Source organism: Podarcis cretensis (genome assembly GCF_951804945.1).
Source record: "Podarcis cretensis genome assembly, chromosome: 9".
Classification (NCBI taxonomy): Eukaryota; Metazoa; Chordata; class Lepidosauria; order Squamata; family Lacertidae; genus Podarcis; species Podarcis cretensis.
The window spans coordinates 29485684-29503621 of record NC_137178.1 but is presented as its reverse complement, the minus strand read 5'-3'; the positions used below and the strand labels follow the sequence as shown (position 1 = coordinate 29503621).

Genomic DNA, 17938 nt, shown 5'->3' with positions numbered 1-17938 from the left:
AACAATGCCTGGTTCAAAAAGTAGGTTTTTTAAAAAATCATAAAAGGTATGAATGGAATTTAATTGAAATCTAAAAAGGGGAAGGGGCGACCACACTGCACATAAGTTTACATTAATTTTCTTTGCTAATAAGCCTCAGCGTATTTTCTTTCTTTTTTTGCCACGTGCTCCAGCACTGTAACTTTTAAAGCTGAAACCGCTTGCAGGTTTCAAGTTAAGATTTTACATTGCAGCAACCCCTTCCCTAGAGAAAAAAATACACGCCCCAAAATATAAACCTCTCCTTATGAGAAACAAGAATCAATCCCCGCTTCTCCCCGTTATTAACAAAAACCCACGGAGCTCCCTAATCAACCACCATGAAAGGACGTAGGGGCGGAAACGCTCAAAAACTTCACGCATGCGCGTTTCCATAGTCTAGAGAGGCACCAGAACGCTTTACGGCACATAGCCTTCGGGGATAACGACGCTTGCCTTGCTGTTGGCCCCACCCCCTTTCCTGCTGCGCACGCGCAACGGGAGTGCGCCCTCTGTTGCCTTGTACTCTCGCGCGACGCGAAGGAGGCGGAACTGGATTTTGAATCAGGTGGCGGGAAGATCGTCCGGAGTCCGAGCTCAACCCCCGTCGCCTCGTCCTCTTCGAATGGCGAAGCAGCAGAGCCGGGAGCAGGGCATCACCTTGCGGGGCAGCGCCGAGATCGTCGCCGAGTTTTTCTGTGAGTTAGCCGGGAAAGGAGAGTGGAGGGACTCGGTTGGGCGGGCTGCTCCTAGGGGAGCCGCTTACTTTGGAGTAAGCCCCGCTGAATCCAAGGGGCTTTACTTCCGAGTAGGGACGCCCGCCTAGGATCGGGAGGAGGGGATGCTGCTGCTGCGAGGGAATGATCGTGCCCGAGCTGGAGGGAAGGACCGGGACGCAGCATAGGCCAGCCATCCTTTCTTCTCTTTTCCTTTACTTTCCCCCACGTTGATTTATTTGCTTTACACAAACATCCTGTGCTGAGGGTATAGCGCCCCACAGCGTGCCAGCAAAAGTTTGCATCGCAATATATAAAAGAAAAGAAAAATACCTTAATGGCTCTGCGTGGAGTAGCTTTCCAAGGTAAGGAGTTCCAGGCTGCAATCCTGCACTCGTTTGCCCGGGAGTAAGCGCCCTTGAAAAGAACGTGCTTCTGAGCAGGCACCTGTAGTATTGCGCCGTCAACTTCCTTGCTACAGAAGCTTGTATTATAACTACAGAAGCTTGTAGTTATAATAAATATATTAGTGTTAAGGTACCACAAGGCTTCGTTGTTTTAGATGTTGATAGTCACTCACACGTCTGTAGCACCACGCTGGTGAGTTTTCCGAGCTTTGTGGACAAAGCACTGGATCGCACTGCCTGTTCTCCTTAGAGTCTTTATCTGCTTTCATTTTAAACTTTATATCGGAAAAGGGTGACCCTTTAAAATAAGCATGCTTATTCCAATTTGTCCACTCTTGGGCCAGTTATGAGCATTTGTGGTTTGGTTTAAGCTTCCCTTCAAGTTAGTATCCCTCAGCCATAAGTCCTTGTAGATACTGATTTACAAACGCTTGTCATATTACTTCATCTAATAGAAGTATTGTGAGAGAGCAGCATTACCTGTTTCACATTTTGCATAAGTCCACCTGATATCATTTAATCAAGTATTCTATGAGCTGTGGAATTTCAGTTCTAGGTGTTGGGTAAAATTATGATACGGATAGCAAACAAAGTTGGAGGTGTACAAATAACCTACCACACAAACTTAGGTCTAAAGATGATTGTTTTCATTAAATAATAAACAATGTGAAGTTACGTTTTAAAGCTAACAATGTAAGATTTTTGGCAAGTGTAGCTTTAACCTACCAACTGTAGTATTAAAGCAGAAGTTGCACTGACCAAAATAAAAGCACATGTGCAATTATTAGAGTCCTTATCTGCTTTCATTTTAAACTTTATGTCAAAAAGGGTGACTCTTTAAAATAAGCATGCTATGTGTGTTACTGGTTTGTAGCCACAATAAAATAATAGACTGCTAATTCCAATTTTGTCAACCAATAGCTTTGGCACCTGGCATGAACTCTGCCCCTTGAGCCATTATCTGTGCCCTGCAGAGAAGATTGCCACTTATAAAAACAGGCACATGCTATGCTTTCTGCTGGAAGCAACTGAATGAATTTAAAAGTAAGGTGATGGTCCTTGTATTGTTAACACTTGAATATTTTTTCCCTTCTAGCATATGGTATCAACAGTATCTTATACCAACGTGGGATCTATCCTGCTGAAACATTTACACGTGTTCAGAAATATGGACTTACTATGCTTGTAACTGCAGACTCTGAACTTAAAAATTATCTGAACAATGTGGTGGGACAGCTAAAAGGTATTTTTTTATGATTTCCTGACAGTTTTCTTATTACTGCATAGAAATTAAGAAAACAACACAGTCCCTGTCCTCAGACTTATAATAATTTAAAATGACCCCAGTAGCTCAACAAATTGGCCAAAAGTAGTTTTAAAACTTTCTGCACTTTCACTTAAAGAAAATATTGTTGTCAAAATTGCACAAAATAGATGAATACAAGATCTTTCTTTGGATGACAGTGCCTATGTGCTCTCAGCAAAATCTTATGCCACCTCTTGTTTCTTTTCTATTCAATCACTTAAAGGGCAGACATCAGAAAAGCAGGATTACTAAACTTTAAAATCATAACAGAAGAAAAATGTATGGTCTGCCTGCCTAAAAACAATCAAATATAGGCTCAGTTAGACTTACTTAGGGGAGGGTTCCACAACTGGGGTCCTGCCAGTGAAAAAACCTTTGTTACCTTTTACAGCCAAACATTCCCTCCTTGGTTGTGGAGCTCAGAACAGGCCTTCTGGTGGTTCATTTATTAAATTTATATTCCTTCCAAAGGAACCCAAGGTGATTGATTACTACAACTGAGGTCCTGGTTCATATGGAAGCAGGAGGCCTTTCAGATAACCTGCCCTCAAACCAGGACTTTATAGGTAATAGCCAGCACCTTGAATTGGACCTAGAAACAAATTGGAAGTAGTGCTGATGGAACAAGACTGGTAACATGATCTGAATTGTGAGCACCAGAAAGCATTCTGGCCACCAAATTTTTCACTGATTGTAGTTCCTAAATGCTCTTACAAGGGCAGCTCCTTTCAGTAATCTAACCTGGATGCAGCAATTGGCCAGATTTGTGTTCTTTAGGAAGGGACATAACTGGAGAATCAGTTGAAGCTGAGCAGACACTTCCTTTTTAAAGAAATGGAAAGGTAGATAAACTCATCTTTATTGGGCTTTTGCATCCGTGAAGTGCTGTTTCTGCAGTCCCAGAAGATAGTACAAAGGTAAACACTCCTTTATTCTTAGTCCTTTTTCATGATGGGAACAGTTAGCAACAACCTCAATAATGGGTGTTGGTGATACATTTGTATTACCTTTGTAATTTGTATATACCTTGCATATATGTTCCAGAACTCTGAAATCACTACTGCTAGATGGGAGAAACTGGTAAAGCCTGAAGCCATATAATAAGATCAGTTTGTGTGGCAAAACATACTGTGGACTCCCAAGCAATTTAGAAAAACAGATCCACTACCAAGAATACAGAAGTTGGCCATTCCTCATGTATAAAGTCACCTCATTTATGTCCAGTCAAACCTCAGTTGTCTAACGTAATCCGTTCCAGAAGACCTTTCGACTTCCGAAACATTTGACAACCGAGGATCAAAGGGCAAAGTCAATGGTGAAAACCGGAGCAGTTACTTCCAGGTTTTTGGCGTTTGGGAGCCGAGGTTTGATGGTATAGGAATACTATTTGAAATTTCTATTTAGTTGACATTCTGGCATAATTCTTGCACATCAGGCTTCCTAAATCAAGTGTACCATGTGTATCCTATAAACTGCAGGTTGTCTGTATGGTTAATAGTTTGCAGAAAGGAAGTGGTAGTGTTTATTTCAGGTGGTTTAGTAACACTGGGACTTCTGGGAAGCTATTTTTCGTCTTGGTTTTTTTTCCAGAATGGCTCTATGAATGCCTAGTTCAGCGGCTAGTAGTGGTGATCTCCAGTAAAGAAACCAGTGAAGTTCTGGAAAGGTGGCAGTTTGACATTGAATGTGACAAAGCTGCAAAGGATGAAAGGTAAGTGCATTCAAACACCATTGTTTCAAACAGTGCAAAATGTAGGCATTTATTCAGCTTTGTATTCAAATTGTGCTCCTCCCTCACCCCAGGTCCAAAAAAGCATATTGCAAATTGTGGTGACAACATAATTGTCTTGTAGAGATGGATGATATGGATATGCTTGTGGATATAGAGATATGTAGTTGCCTCCTTCAAAATGGGGACTTCCAAAGGGGGAGACATGGCTTGCAAATGAGTAAAGCAAGGGTTGTGCTTGCAAAGTCATCAGCTAGTCCATTCTAAGGCCTGGGGTGTCAGCAGCAAATGCACACAAGTACAATGCTATAGATGTAGGCCAGGAGTGGGGAAAAAGATTTGACGGGCAGACCAGCTCCTGACATCCACCATCCTACCCCACCCCCGTGGACCATTCTGACAGATGAGCATGTCCTGTCAATTGCATGATGTCAAGTGACCCAAAGTAAGCTTTTCCCTTTCATCACTGCTCTGAATTCACCAAGCCACAATTTATAGTCAGGTATTGGCTGCGCTTAGGGACGCAGGTGGCGCTGTGGGTTAAAGCCTCAGCGCCTAGGGCTTGCCGACCGAAAGGTCGGCGGTTCGAATCCCTGCGGCGGGGTGCGCTCCCGCTGCTCGGTCCCAGCGCCTGCCAACCTAGCAGTTCGAAAGCACCTCCGGGTGCAAGTAGATAAATAGGGACCGCTTACCAGCGGGAAGGTAAACGGCGTTTCCGTGTGCGGCTCTGGCTCGCCAGAGCAGCGATGTCACGCTGGCCACGTGACCCGGAAGTGTCTCCGGACAGCGCTGGCCTCTTAAGTGAGATGGGCGCACAACCCCAGAGTCTGTCAAGACTGGCCCGTACGGGCAGGGGTACCTTTACCTTTACCTTTATTGACTGCGCTTGGAGTAAAGAGTCCAATATTCTATAGCCCAGCACATACTTGCCTGAAGTGGACTTGCCAGAAGTGTAACTGTAAGGCTGCTAATCGACCAAGAGGTAGAATGGAAAATTAAAATGATGAATCAGAGAACGTTTGAGTCAGCAAATAAGATAGGAAAATACCTGGCGTGGCAAATAAGAGAAAGAAGAAAACAAAATACGATTAGTAGGATAAGGGAAGGAGAAAGGATTGTGGAAGAGCCAAAAGAGATAAGAAAGATATTTCAAAAATATTACAAGGATTTATATAAAAGAGGAAAGGAAACAAAGCAAGAAATAGACCACTTTTTACAAGTGCATCACCTAAAACGAATTTCAAAAGAAGAAAATGAGATATTAGACCAGACAATTACTCAAGAAGAGATAAAAAAGGCTATTAAAAGGATGAAAAGTGGGAAAGTCCCAGGGCCAGATGGCCTTTCAGCCAAATATTATAAAACATTAAGTAACCAAATATCCCCAGTGCTAGGAGAAGTGATGAATAATATATTAAAGGAAGGAAGGATCCCGAACACCTGGAAGGAAGCATATATTACTTTGATTCCTAAAAAAGATGCAGATACTCTGGAAGTGAAAAACTATAGGCCAATTTCATTATTAAATAATGATTATAAACTATTCACAGATATAATGGCAGAAAGACTAAAAAAGGTTTTGAACAACAAAATACATAAAGATCAAACGGGTTTCCTTCCAGGGAGGCAATTAAGGGAAAATGTAAGGAATTTGATAGATATTATTGAATATTTGGATATGAGTATAGACAGACAAGCGGCCTTGGTATTTATAGACGCTGAAAAGGCGTTTGATAACATCTCATGGGAGTTCTTGAAGAAAAGTCTGGAAACGATGGGAATGGGAGAGAAATTTAGAAGAGGGATAGAAGCAATATACAAGGAACAGAAGGCAAAATTGGTAATAAACAACACCACAACAGAATATTTTGGTATATATAAAGGAACTAGACAGGGTTGCCCCCTGTCCCCTTTACTGTTTATAACGGTACTAGAAATACTGAATGAGAGACTGAGGGGGGCAACAGAAATAAAAGGAGTGCAGGTAGGAAAGAGGGAATATAAAATCAAGGCCTTCGCAGATGACATCGTACTAACTTTAGAAGACCCAAAAAAGAGTGTAAAAGAAGCTTTACTAAAGATTGACGAATTTGGAGCCGTGGCAGGACTTAAGATAAATAAAAATAAAACCAAAATGTTGGTTAAAAATTTAACAAAGGAAGAAATAATAGATTTAGAGAGAAGGACGGAAATTGCAGTAGTTAAGAAAGTGAAGTATCTTGGGATATGGGTCACAGCTAAGAACATAAATTTATATAAGGATAACTATGATGTCACCTGGAGGAGTATAAAGAAAGACATGGAATTTTGGGGGAGGATGAAACTCTCCTTTTTGGGGAGGATAGCTGTTGTCAAAATGAATATTCTGCCTAGAATGCTATTTCTATTCCAGACCATCCCCATACTTAAAGACCTAAAACAATGTAAAGAGTGGCAGAGAGTCTTGGCAAAGTATATCTGGCAGGGGAAAAGGCCACGGATAAAAATGAAAATTTTGATAGATAAAAAAGAAAGAGGGGGCTTTTCTCTCCCGGATCTAAGTCTATACTACGAAGCGGCCTGTATACTTTGGTTAAAAGATTGGATAAAACTGGAGAATAGAGATCTACTGGATTTAGAAGGCTTTAATAATTGGTACGGATGGCATTCGTACCTTTGGTATGGGAAAGTGAAGGTCCACAAGAGCTTTCTAAATCATATTTTTAGAGGACCTTTATACCAATCATGGGAAAGGAATAAAAATCTCCTTGAAAGAAAGACCCCATGGTGGATCTCACCAATTGAGGCTTTAACGGTGAAGAAAACAAACATGGAGGAAAAAAACGCCACCTATGAGGAAATGTTAAGAAAAACAGACCAAGGGCCAAGACTTAGACCTTATGAAGAGATAAAAAATCTATACACTGGGTGGTTGCAATACCACCAGGTGAATGACTTGCTAAAAGAGGACAAGAAGAAGTTGGGTTTTGATGACAAAAAATCAAAATTCAATGTAGAAGTAATAGAAGGTAAAAACAAAACCCTATCTAGAATCTATGACATACTTTTAGAGTGGTATACAAAGGACGAGGAGGTGAAGGAGGCAATGATTAAATGGGCAATTGACTTTGGTTATAATATCGATTTTGAAAGGTGGCTGGAAGTGTGGAATTGTAATATAAAGTTTACAGCATGTATGTCTCTGAGAGAAAATGTTTGGAAGATGCTATATAGGTGGTACCACACCCCTGTGAAGTTGGCCAAAATGTATAGACTAAAAGATAAGAAATGCTGGAAATGTGGGGAGGTGGAGGGTGACCTATATCATCTATGGTGGACATGCAAAAAGGTGAAAGGCTTTTGGGAATCGGTTTACAATGAGCTTAAAAGAATATTTAAATACACTTTTCCCAAAAGACCCGAAGCCTTTTTGCTGGGAATGACGGGTAAAGATATTAAGAAAGAAGATAGAACGATATTCCTCTATGCCACCACAGCAGCGAGAATTTTATTGGCACAATATTGGAAAGTGGAAACTATCCCCAATATAAATGATTGGCAAATTAAAATGATAAATTATGCTGAGCTTGATAAATTAACAGGTAAATTAAGAGACCACGATGAACAGAAATCTCTGAATAATTGGAGTAAATACTGGAACTATATTGGAATAAATGCTTAATGTGATTGGCGGGGTCAGAACAATACTACCAGCGTGTGAATTTAGGCCCATAGATTAAAAATCAAATACGTAATGGAAGCAGATATTTGATACTTACCAAAAGGATGGAAGGAAGTCCAGGAGGTGGTTTTTGCGTGTGTTTTTTTTTTTTTTTTTAAATCGTTTACTGTTTTGTGAAACAGCCAGATTAATCTATCTTTGTATAGTTAGAGAGAGGAAAAAGATGGCTTGTATATCCTGACGCTTTTTTGTTTTTTTTTTTTTGTTATATTTTTTTCTTTTGTATCTGTTTGTATGTTTGTTATGTGTATAACCTCAATAAAAATGTATTTGGGGAAAAAAAAAAAATTGTTCCTGTCCCACCTCTAATGTTGCATATTACATCAGGTGTGGAGTAGGTTTAGGGCCTGCCAGGCCTAACTTGGCCTGTAAGCCAATGGTTCTTCCTCCCTGGCATAGGCAATGGAAACCTGCAAAGCAACCACACCAAACATGGCATATAAGTTGGACCAGTGGATATTTACCATGTAAAATACGAATAGCTTTGTTAATTTATGATGTCAGACTTGTTTAATGACAGCTTTTGATTGCTATTTTAGTGCACCGAGAGAGAAATCACAGAAAGCTATACAGGATGAAATAAAATCTGTTATCAGACAGATAACAGCCACAGTAACTTTCCTTCCTTTACTAGAAACAACATGTAAGTATCTTGTCACTTGATGCTCTTGACAGAATGCAGCAAATCTATTTGGGGGCTTATTCGTAGTATAGGCTACAGAGCAAGGAAATGAGTACAACCTAATTTCTGTAAAGAAGTACATTGCCAAGCGTTTAAGGAATGTGAACAATTTATCTGGAATAAGGTGAACAATGAGTTCATTTTCAGATGATGCCATATTATTTTATAAAATCTGAGTGGGCTGAACAGCTCCAAAATAGTGTCTTCAAACTGGATGGTGCTGTATCCTTTCCCTGCCCATGCTCTCCCCAGCCTTTTCTCAGTGGTGCTCTGAGATCAGGTGTAACACCTGTTGGAAAGAAAATAGGGTGGGATAGCAGGAACAATTATAGGGTGGAAGGGAAGAGGTTTATCACCCTCATCCTGCCCCGCTTACTCGCACTTCACAGCAATTCAAACAAGCAGACTTCTGACACTGGTGCTGCTGCTGTTTGCAGGAAATGCTGTCAAAGTTCAATGAAAGTGATTCACATTTAATTTGACATAACATAGAGGGGGTCTTTCATAGGGAGGAAGGCTATAAGTGTAATGAGCTGCATCAGTAAAATTGTTTGGAGGCATAGTGGTATGACAATGACCCTAAATCTGGTGAGCACTCGTTCAGTAAACTGCAGTTCTGATAATCCTATTTCAGTTAGCCATCAAGTGATGGATATGAATGAATGATCCAGTCCTAATTTCATTCAATTAATGTATTGTTGCAGCATTAATACAGAAAAAGTATGAATGTGGTTGAATTTTAAATACAAGCATATAATTTTATTCTACCCTTAAAAATGAATTTAGAATATAGGCACGCAATATAAATCTAGTAACACTGGGTTTTTCCTTGCAGGTGCATTTGACTTGCTGATTTTCACAGACAAAGACTTAGCTGTTCCAGAAAAATGGGAAGAGTCTGGTCCACAGTTCATTGCTAACTCTGAAGAAGTTCGTCTTCGTTCCTTCACAACTACAATACACAAAGTCAACAGTATGGTGGCCTACAAAAAGGACAGCTTCCCCTGACCGTGCAAATAAGACTGTACATAAGCTTCCTCTCAACTTCTTTAGCAAATAGTAATTACATTCTGCATAGATCCTTTGCATTCCAGTAAAACTAACAGGGAAAACATACTTTGTACATAGCTTGAATATACTGTGGATGTATTTCTAAGAATGAACACTGAAATCCTGTTCTTTGATATGCGACTGAATTTCCTCATTCTGGTTATTACAGGAGTGTGGACTGAATGTTTTTAATTGTATTTTGTAGGATAAAAAAATAAAGTAAAACTTTAACTGGTCTTTGTATCATAAGTGTCCTGCATAACTGCCTATATTTACTTAAATGTGAGTCTACTGCCAATAAACTACTTAATTTTGTCTTTGTTGTGGTTGTGGCTAAAGTTAGCAAAATATTACAAGACCTTAGGGACTGGAAACATCAGCTTGATCTGGCTCACAGCCCTGCACATAGCTGTTAGGCTTAAGACACCTAGGATTGGCACCAATAGAAGTTTTTCCTACTGATTTTAATTGCTGTGGAGCGTTTTCACTAGAATATTGGCATCTATATATACACAGCAATACCTTGGTTCTCGAACTGAATCCGTTCAACTTTCGAAAACGAAGGCGTGGCTTCTGATTGGCTGCAAGAGCTTCCTGCACTCAATCGGAAGCAGCATCAGACATTCGCATTCCAAAGAATGTTTGCAAACCGGAGCACTCCCAGGTTTGCGGCATTCGGAAGCCAAAACTTTCGCCTCACAAGGTATTCGACAACCAAGGTACGACTGTACTGCCATCCTGACAAATTGTCTCTAGCTTAATGTTTCCCTCTGCAGCTCTACTAATGGCTAATGAAAAAATTGTCTTTTTTCCAAGTTTATTTATGCCAGGAGGGTGGACAAGGGGAGATACAGTGGTGCCTCGCAAGACGAAATTAATCTGTTCCGTGAGGCTCTTCGTATAGCGGTTTTTTCGTCTTGTGAAGCAAGCCCATTGACAGTTTAGCGGATTAGCGCTATTAGCGGATCAGCTGATAAGCGGCTTAGGAAAAGGGGGAAAACCCCGCAGGAACGCGCAAGACATTTCGTCTTGCGAAGCAAGCCCATAGGGAAATTCGTTTTGCGAAGCGCCTCCAAAACGGAAAACCCTTTCGTCTAGCGGGTTTTCCGTCTTGCGAGACGTTCGTCTTGCGGGGCACCACTGTAGTTGTCATGGTGAGAAGTGTATGAACTGGGGTGGGCATGGCTCACCTTTTGCTGTAACCCTTAATACCCTGAAGAAAATGTGCCCATCAATGGGAAGAGGGGGGAATTCTCTCAGAAGCCAGCTCCAAATACTTCCAACAGGAACAACTGCTCATCTTTTCAGTCAATAGCTTTTAAGCTTCAAAAGCTAATAGTTCTTGCATTTGTCCGGTATATAAGCAAGCCGCACAAAGCAAAAATTTAATAAATCTTTTTATTCGAGACTTTATATACAAAAGAAGTTTGAGAACTACGTTCAAAGTGGCTATTTTAGACATGGGCTGACCAAAGGGTTTGACAGGAGAATTTAAGGCATCAACTACTTGCCAGCCAATTCAAGCAATCTGGGAAGAGGATCCTGACATGTTCAGGATATTCCTGCAGAAGATGATCACCAGGTTTAGATCATATTAGGTTTCCTACTGCAGGTGTGCATCTTAAAAATGCCAAGTTTTCCCACTTTTGTATTCAAAATGAAACTCCATGCAAAAAGCAGTGCTGGGTTTCAAAACATCCCCGCTGTCTTTGTAAGCAATATATTAATTTCAGAGGGCTGTGCAAGTGGAATTTTAGGAGTTCTTCCATTCTTTTTCCATTCTTCTTCCATTCTTTTTCCATTCTATTCTATGTGCAGGATAACATTTAAATCACATCTTAGGTCTCTTTCAACTCAACTATGGAAGTGTAGTTTCACCATCACACAGAGAGAAAGGAACAGAAGTAATGTCATGTTGCAGACTCGGGAGTCTCTGAAGAGCCAATGTACATCATGGAGTACAAATAAATATCTTCCAGAACATCCTTAACAGCGTTCATAACCTGTTAGAAAAAGTAAAAAGAAATCACTATAATTATGTTTAGTGCCTACTGAAGAAAGCTGTTGGAAAAATATTAAGAGCAAATGTTATTTTTATGACTAAGCTGGAAAAAAGTATACAATGAAGTTGCTGTTGAGAGTTAAACTCATTACTGTCTAGCACACAAACATGCAGTGTATCTGGAGATGGAATCCTGAACAGTTTAAAAAAACCACCTCAAAACACTGAGAACTTAAGATGGTGCTTGGAATTAACTGCTCTTTAAATGAATTGGGTTTAAGAATTGCCAGTTATGCTTTCATAGTATGTAAGAACCTAAACTACTATTACTATTACTACTGACGAGAATTTTCTCCACCTTTCTCTGAAGCATATGACCTAATATACACAAACCATGTGAATTTTTATAAAGTATGATCCAATGCAGAGTAAACTTTTAGTCCTGCTCTGTTTTTTGCATACAACTTACTGGAATCTACCAGATGCTGCCAAACATGAGGACAACTGAATATGAAGTCACATGAACTTGTCTCATTCTGGCCCTGACCATCAGCTCATCCATCTCTGTACCACCTACTCTACAGGAGGTCCAAGAAAAAGTATTTTCCATCTCTGCTACTCAATCTTGCAAATTTAAGATGCTGAGGAGTCAAACTTCAGATCACTCCCATCTTCTGGTTTTATACCCCGAGATTGAAACTTGATGGTTTTGGCTTCCTTATCTTCCTATAATTTCACAATCCAACAGCAGGATGAATAATTTGAGATGTGGTCCACTTTTCTGAACTATGGCCATTCTTCGTAAGGAACTCCAAGACCATTTTTAACATATAACTAAGCAGTAATTGAAATCCATAAAAGCAAGTGTTAAGAGCACCCACCTGAGCCTAGTTCAAATGACGGATGAGTTTGTTGATTCCACTACCTCGAAATCCAGTATCACCAATCTCTTTGTGGAACCCCGCTTTATTGCGGGCGGCATGGCGAGCTACTGACAGGTGGAATGGCCACAAGAAGTTGTTGACTTCATGAAAATGTTTCCCAGCTGAGTAAATTTCATGAATAAGATCTTCCAAACAAATAATACCAGAGTTTCCTAAGAGGGAGAAATGATTTTAGAAACACAGTAGCATCCAATTTCTTTGGTCATTTCACTACCCTTTTCCTAGATCACAATAAAGCACATGCTGCCCCAAAGCTTAGTGTCCTCCCCTACATTAAATCTCTTACCCAAATGCTCCTCTATCAGAATGTTGTCTGTCAAAGCAAGCTTTTTCTTATTGACCTTTGCATGGCCTCGTTTCAGGATCAACTCTCGAATAGATTTCAGGTTTGGATAACTGTGTAAACAAAATTAGTGGTGATGCTGCTGGAGAATTTTTCAAAAACTACAAGATCCTTCCAAAATGGCAACTTATTTGGTAAGTAACTGCTATTTAGCTCCTATAGAATGGCCACAACACTAGTCATTTTAAAGCACAGTATGTAACAGTTTCCTACTTGTTTTTAATACTCCCACCATCCTTAGAACATACCTCTTCTCAATGGGACTCAAGGTATAGAACTAGTCAAGATTTGTGCAAACTACTGCTCCTAGACAGAATGCACTGTGGCATGTATTTTTATAATCAAAGTTTTGTTATTGCATTAACAGCCTATTTTATAGTTCAGTTACGAAGTGGATTATTGCAGCAGATTCATGCCTAAATTGTTTTCAGAAGACAAATGCACAAAATCTTCTTTGAAGCAGACTGCAAACGCCACCTGATCTGAGCCCAACCTGTGTCACATGATTAACCCCCTGCACAAATGTATATTATGCTGTTAACGCACCTTCATGCAAAACGTCTATTGATGTCAACAGATAAAAAGACCCACACTAAATATATTAAATGTATATATAGCTATATTTCAAGTCAGGCTAATAGGCCCTGGATGATTGTACCATTTCCAAAGACAGCAGTAACACACACACACACACACACATTGAGAGATCCCACCCCTATCCTCAAAAAGGTCACAGAAAAATAGATAGAGAGCAGTTTGTGGTTGCCAGTTATTCTTTCCTGACATTAGCATGCAAAAAAGAAATCTACTTAACTTTTTCAAAGTTATGATACCTTTTATATTCATTTCATTGCCTTTAACCATCCCTCCCACACACAAAAATAAAAGTTGTACTAACCCCCATGCCACATAAGGCTCCACAGTTCGCAGCATTTTCAGAGATGTTGGCGACAATTTAACAAACGTGCCACTGTAAATCTTTCTCAACCGTAGCCTATGTATGACATGCCGCACGCGTAGGCTCACACCTTTAATTCTAAAGCAAAGTAGGAGAAATCAGCCAAATTCTCCCCTTGGACAGAAAGCTCCATAGTAAGCAAAAACAAATATAGATATGCATCAACAATCACCTTTTTACATTTTCTTGAAACTTGTGTCCTAAAGCTACAGCCTGATGTTTCATTTCTCCCTTTAGCAGGAAGCAACAAACTATGAGCCCTGGCTTAGCGGAGGCATAGGGAACCTCCAGCCCACAGGTCACATTTGGCCCAGAAGGCTGTTTTTCTCTAGCCAGAGCTACTTCTTTGACATCAGTTGTGGGGTGGGTAAAATCATAGCTGTAAAGGGACCATAAGTGGCCTGTTTCTCTGCAAACCGGATTTGACAGTAAGTCCAAGCCCCAATTGACAAAGCAAGAAGTGCTTTGTTGCCCAAAGGTCCTTTGAAATCAAGCCATTCTGTAAAGGAAAAAGCTTTACCTAGTGTCATAATGGTGTCCAATGGGTGCCCCTGCCTAAATTTTGAAGTGCACTATGGGTGGGGTGGGGGGGACATCAGGAACCCGTCACATCATTGGATCAAATTCCCTACCCTTGGGCTTAGCATAATGTCCAAACCAATGCTCATGGTTTGCTTCACGCAAACAAACCAAAAACAGGAAGCCAAGGTTTGGTCTTACTGCTTTTATTCAGTGTTCAGTTCAAGAAGGTTTTTTGTTCTGTCATAATTCATCAATACAGTACTGTACACCAATTCACTGTTCTGCAAACGTGTCCATGGATGGTAATTATTTTTTTAAAACAGCAATCCACATAATCTGCGCAAATTGGAAAACTAGAATGAGCAAAGCAGTGAAAACCTGCAGATTGCTGTAAAACTAAGTTACAGATGACAAACAGATGCTTACTCTGCAATCCGTACTGCGAAAGCCAGTTTGTGTCCCTCAGGCATTAGCAGCAGCCGGGGCTTATGTTCCATGCGCCTCAGACGGACATCATCTCTGTGTTTCCGATGAGAATCCCGCAAAAATGTCTCAAGACGTTTGAATCTGATTTGTTTTCCTTTCTGATGCTACAATAAGGAAATTAAATTTTAAAAGACATGCCTTTATTTTAAGTCATTATTTGTATGCTACTCAGTTTAGTACATAACGGTCAACATGCTCAGCATGTTTTTTCAGTACAAAATGTTCAGTACAATGACATGCCAGCTGTTGTACAGCACTCAAGAGTATCACAGTTTTGTATCTTTGGGGTTATGCTCTAAAATACAGGGAAACTGTTATAAATGAAAAAAAGTAATAACAGAATATGAACTTCCGATAATCTATTCATAACGTGTTTTATTAGCAGCCGCAAAACACATAATATACCTGGCTAACATGTGGCCTACTGTTATAAGTGGAAAAAAACACTTACTCCCTTCCTGGATGACAGCATAAGAATATGGGAGCAAGCACACCTGAATGACTGATAATGTAAAGGTCAAATAATTTATTGAAAAACTGAGCATTTTCAATACGTATCAATACAATAAGTTACAGGGCAATGTTTAACCACAAAGTTTGTTGGAAACAATATAGCAACAGATCATCTTAATTTAACCTAACCTTATTTCTGCTCTCTGAACTGAAATACTTATGTGGTTACTTCCTTTTCCTTTTAGAAAAAGGGCTGGATTTCAGTTTAAGGAGCTTAATCTACAATTGGGGCAGGCAAGTTACCACGGAAAAGTAGATGGGATGTGATAAGAATTTGGAACTTTCTATCAAAAATAGCATCCTAGTTTGATTCAGTCACAAAAGGGTTCAAGCAAGTCTTGGTTACAGAGTCATACAGAGGAACTTCAAGAAAAAGGCTTGATAAAGGAAGGACCGAAAAAGTCATTCTAAGAAAAAGTTGTGAGGGAGTACCTATTCTTACAATACTGGACAGGTGAAAAGGGTGAGAATACTTCCTACAAATCCAAGTAAGCAAGAATACATCCTTCTAAAGCAAAAGGATATACACCCTTGATTTCTACCACTTCTCTTTTCTGAAACCTGATTTCACATTACAGTCACGGTTACAGACGCTTTAGGTTGCACGTTTTCGGGATACGGACGCACTGAAACCCGGAAGTACCAGAATAGGTTACTTCCGGGTTTCAGCGCTTGTGCAAAAGCACTAAATCGCGTTTTGTGCATGCGCAGAAGCACCGAATCACAACCCACATGTGTGCAGATGTGGTGCTGTGGGTTGCGGGTGCTGCGGGTTGTGAACATTCCTCCCGCACGGATCACGTTCGCAACCCGAGTGTCCACTGTACATGCATCATTTATCTAACATGTATTACAGCTGGCCTGATCAAGGCAATGCCTGCCTGAGCTGATCAGGTGAACATACAGTGTCCTGACCTACAATATGCCTCCCCTACCTTTCTTTTGTCCAACAGCGCCTGCTTTGCTTGGGTGGCTTTGATTGCTTGATATGCCTTTCTTTTTTTTAGTAGATTTTCTGGCACCCGGGGAATCTTCTTTGGTGGCCTAAAACACAAGAGTTTGAACAGGTCAGAGAGAACACAAAAACAGGCCTAATGGAAAGCGATTTTCACACATTCATATACATAATGCATTGCACAAATGGGTCCTATTCAAGGACTTATTCGTTCTAGTAAACATACACACAGACGCCTAGAAGCGGTCGTTTTCCATATTGTACGATCTCCCTCCACCGATCCGGTACAAAGCACTGTGACCCGTATCTATTGTTCTTACAGGCCTCTGACTATGCCTCCATCCAACAAACAAAGCAGAAGCCCAAGCCCTCCCCGAGGATGGACACGGATTCTCTCCCGATCTACTTTCCCCCTCGAAAACTCACTCAGGCTCCGCCATGTTTCCTCGCCACCTGTGTCCCGTTTCGATCCACTACGCATGCGTACCCCTTCCGGAAGGAAGCGTTTCGCATCTCGCGCACAGGCGCGTCGAGGCGCTGCCCTTAAATGGCATGGTTTAATCCGCTCTAGCATCTATCTCTATGGTTCTCGTCCTCAAGAGATATACGGTAACCCTAGCATATAGAGCTAAGAAAATTTAGGAACCCATCTCATTGTGCGAACTTCCGGGTTCATTTTTAAACATAGGTTCCATCCTGTGGAGAGCAGTGAGAGCTGCCCATAAAAGGAAATACGCGGAGAATTCCAGGGTTTTAGGGTAGCTGTCATAAAGCAGCAGCGCTCAGAAGAAGAAAAAAACCAGTGGAAAATACAGTTCCCTCTCCTTCGTGTCTTATTTCGTGTTGAAAAAATGATCTTCAGTTTTAAACCCTTTTTTAAATGTTCATGCTGATGCCTTGCGAGAGTGGGGCGAGGGGCGGTGAATGACACATGTTTTACAACAGCCTTGTAATGTAGTCTAGTATAGATATGTTCCGTTTATGCATGTTAAAAATACCCCCCAAAAAGCCCCCCACTACTGTTTACACGAAAGAAGAGCTGAATTATAAGAATAAAGAAAATTCCTGAGTTTTGCTGCTGTCTTTGCGGCAGCAGAGAAGGGGGCTTGTAAAATGAGAGCGTTTTCCATGGATGTCTATTCGCAACTCTCGGAGAGTTGCCGGGCGGGCAGGTGATTATTAAAATAGGGAGCTGTCCTCCTCATGGTCATCCACCAGGCAACATCCCAGGGAGGGAGGGAGGTGAGTCGGAGAGAAGGGTTCAATGATGTGGCGCCCAAATTGTGATTTGAAAATTGTGGTGTGGCTCCTGCCAGGACAGCATTCTGGGGAACTAAGTTATTGGACTTGGAAGTGGAATATCTCATTTCATTGGAGAAAACAGCAGTGATGATTATTTTAACACTTGAGGCCCAATTTATTGTTATTGACATAGCTGTCAACTTTCAGATTTGAAAATAAGGGATCAGCAGCCTCACCTGTCCTGGGGACAGTCTACGGGATATCTAACAATCTGGGATAGCAGAGGGAAGCAGTGGGAAACGGCGCTGGAATAAGGGAATTTCCCGCAAAAAAAAAGGGAAAGT

At 40.8% G+C, this 17938-nt stretch overlaps 2 protein-coding genes across 2 annotated transcripts; one reads left to right on the top strand and one right to left on the bottom strand.

The window, feature by feature from the left end:
- Positions 1–16: 16 nt before the first annotated feature.
- MAD2L1 (mitotic arrest deficient 2 like 1) lies at positions 17–9944 on the top strand. Its single transcript, XM_079990566.1, has 5 exons — positions 17–716; positions 2238–2384; positions 4038–4158; positions 8437–8540; positions 9415–9944. Exons 1-5 carry the CDS (start codon positions 644–646, stop codon positions 9585–9587), a joined length of 618 nt encoding a protein of 205 aa, XP_079846692.1. The 5' UTR covers positions 17–643; the 3' UTR covers positions 9588–9944.
- Positions 9945–11013: 1069 nt separating this feature from the next.
- RPL7L1 (ribosomal protein L7 like 1) lies at positions 11014–16904 on the bottom strand. The gene is made up of 7 exons (XM_079990565.1): positions 16779–16904; positions 16333–16441; positions 14825–14988; positions 13817–13954; positions 12862–12971; positions 12513–12727; positions 11014–11632 (listed from the first exon to the last, which is right to left on the bottom strand). The coding sequence occupies exons 1-6, from the start codon at positions 16790–16792 to the stop codon at positions 12519–12521; spliced, it is 744 nt and encodes a 247-aa protein (XP_079846691.1). The 5' UTR covers positions 16793–16904; the 3' UTR covers positions 11014–11632; positions 12513–12518.
- Between the last annotated feature and the right edge of the window lie 1034 nt (positions 16905–17938).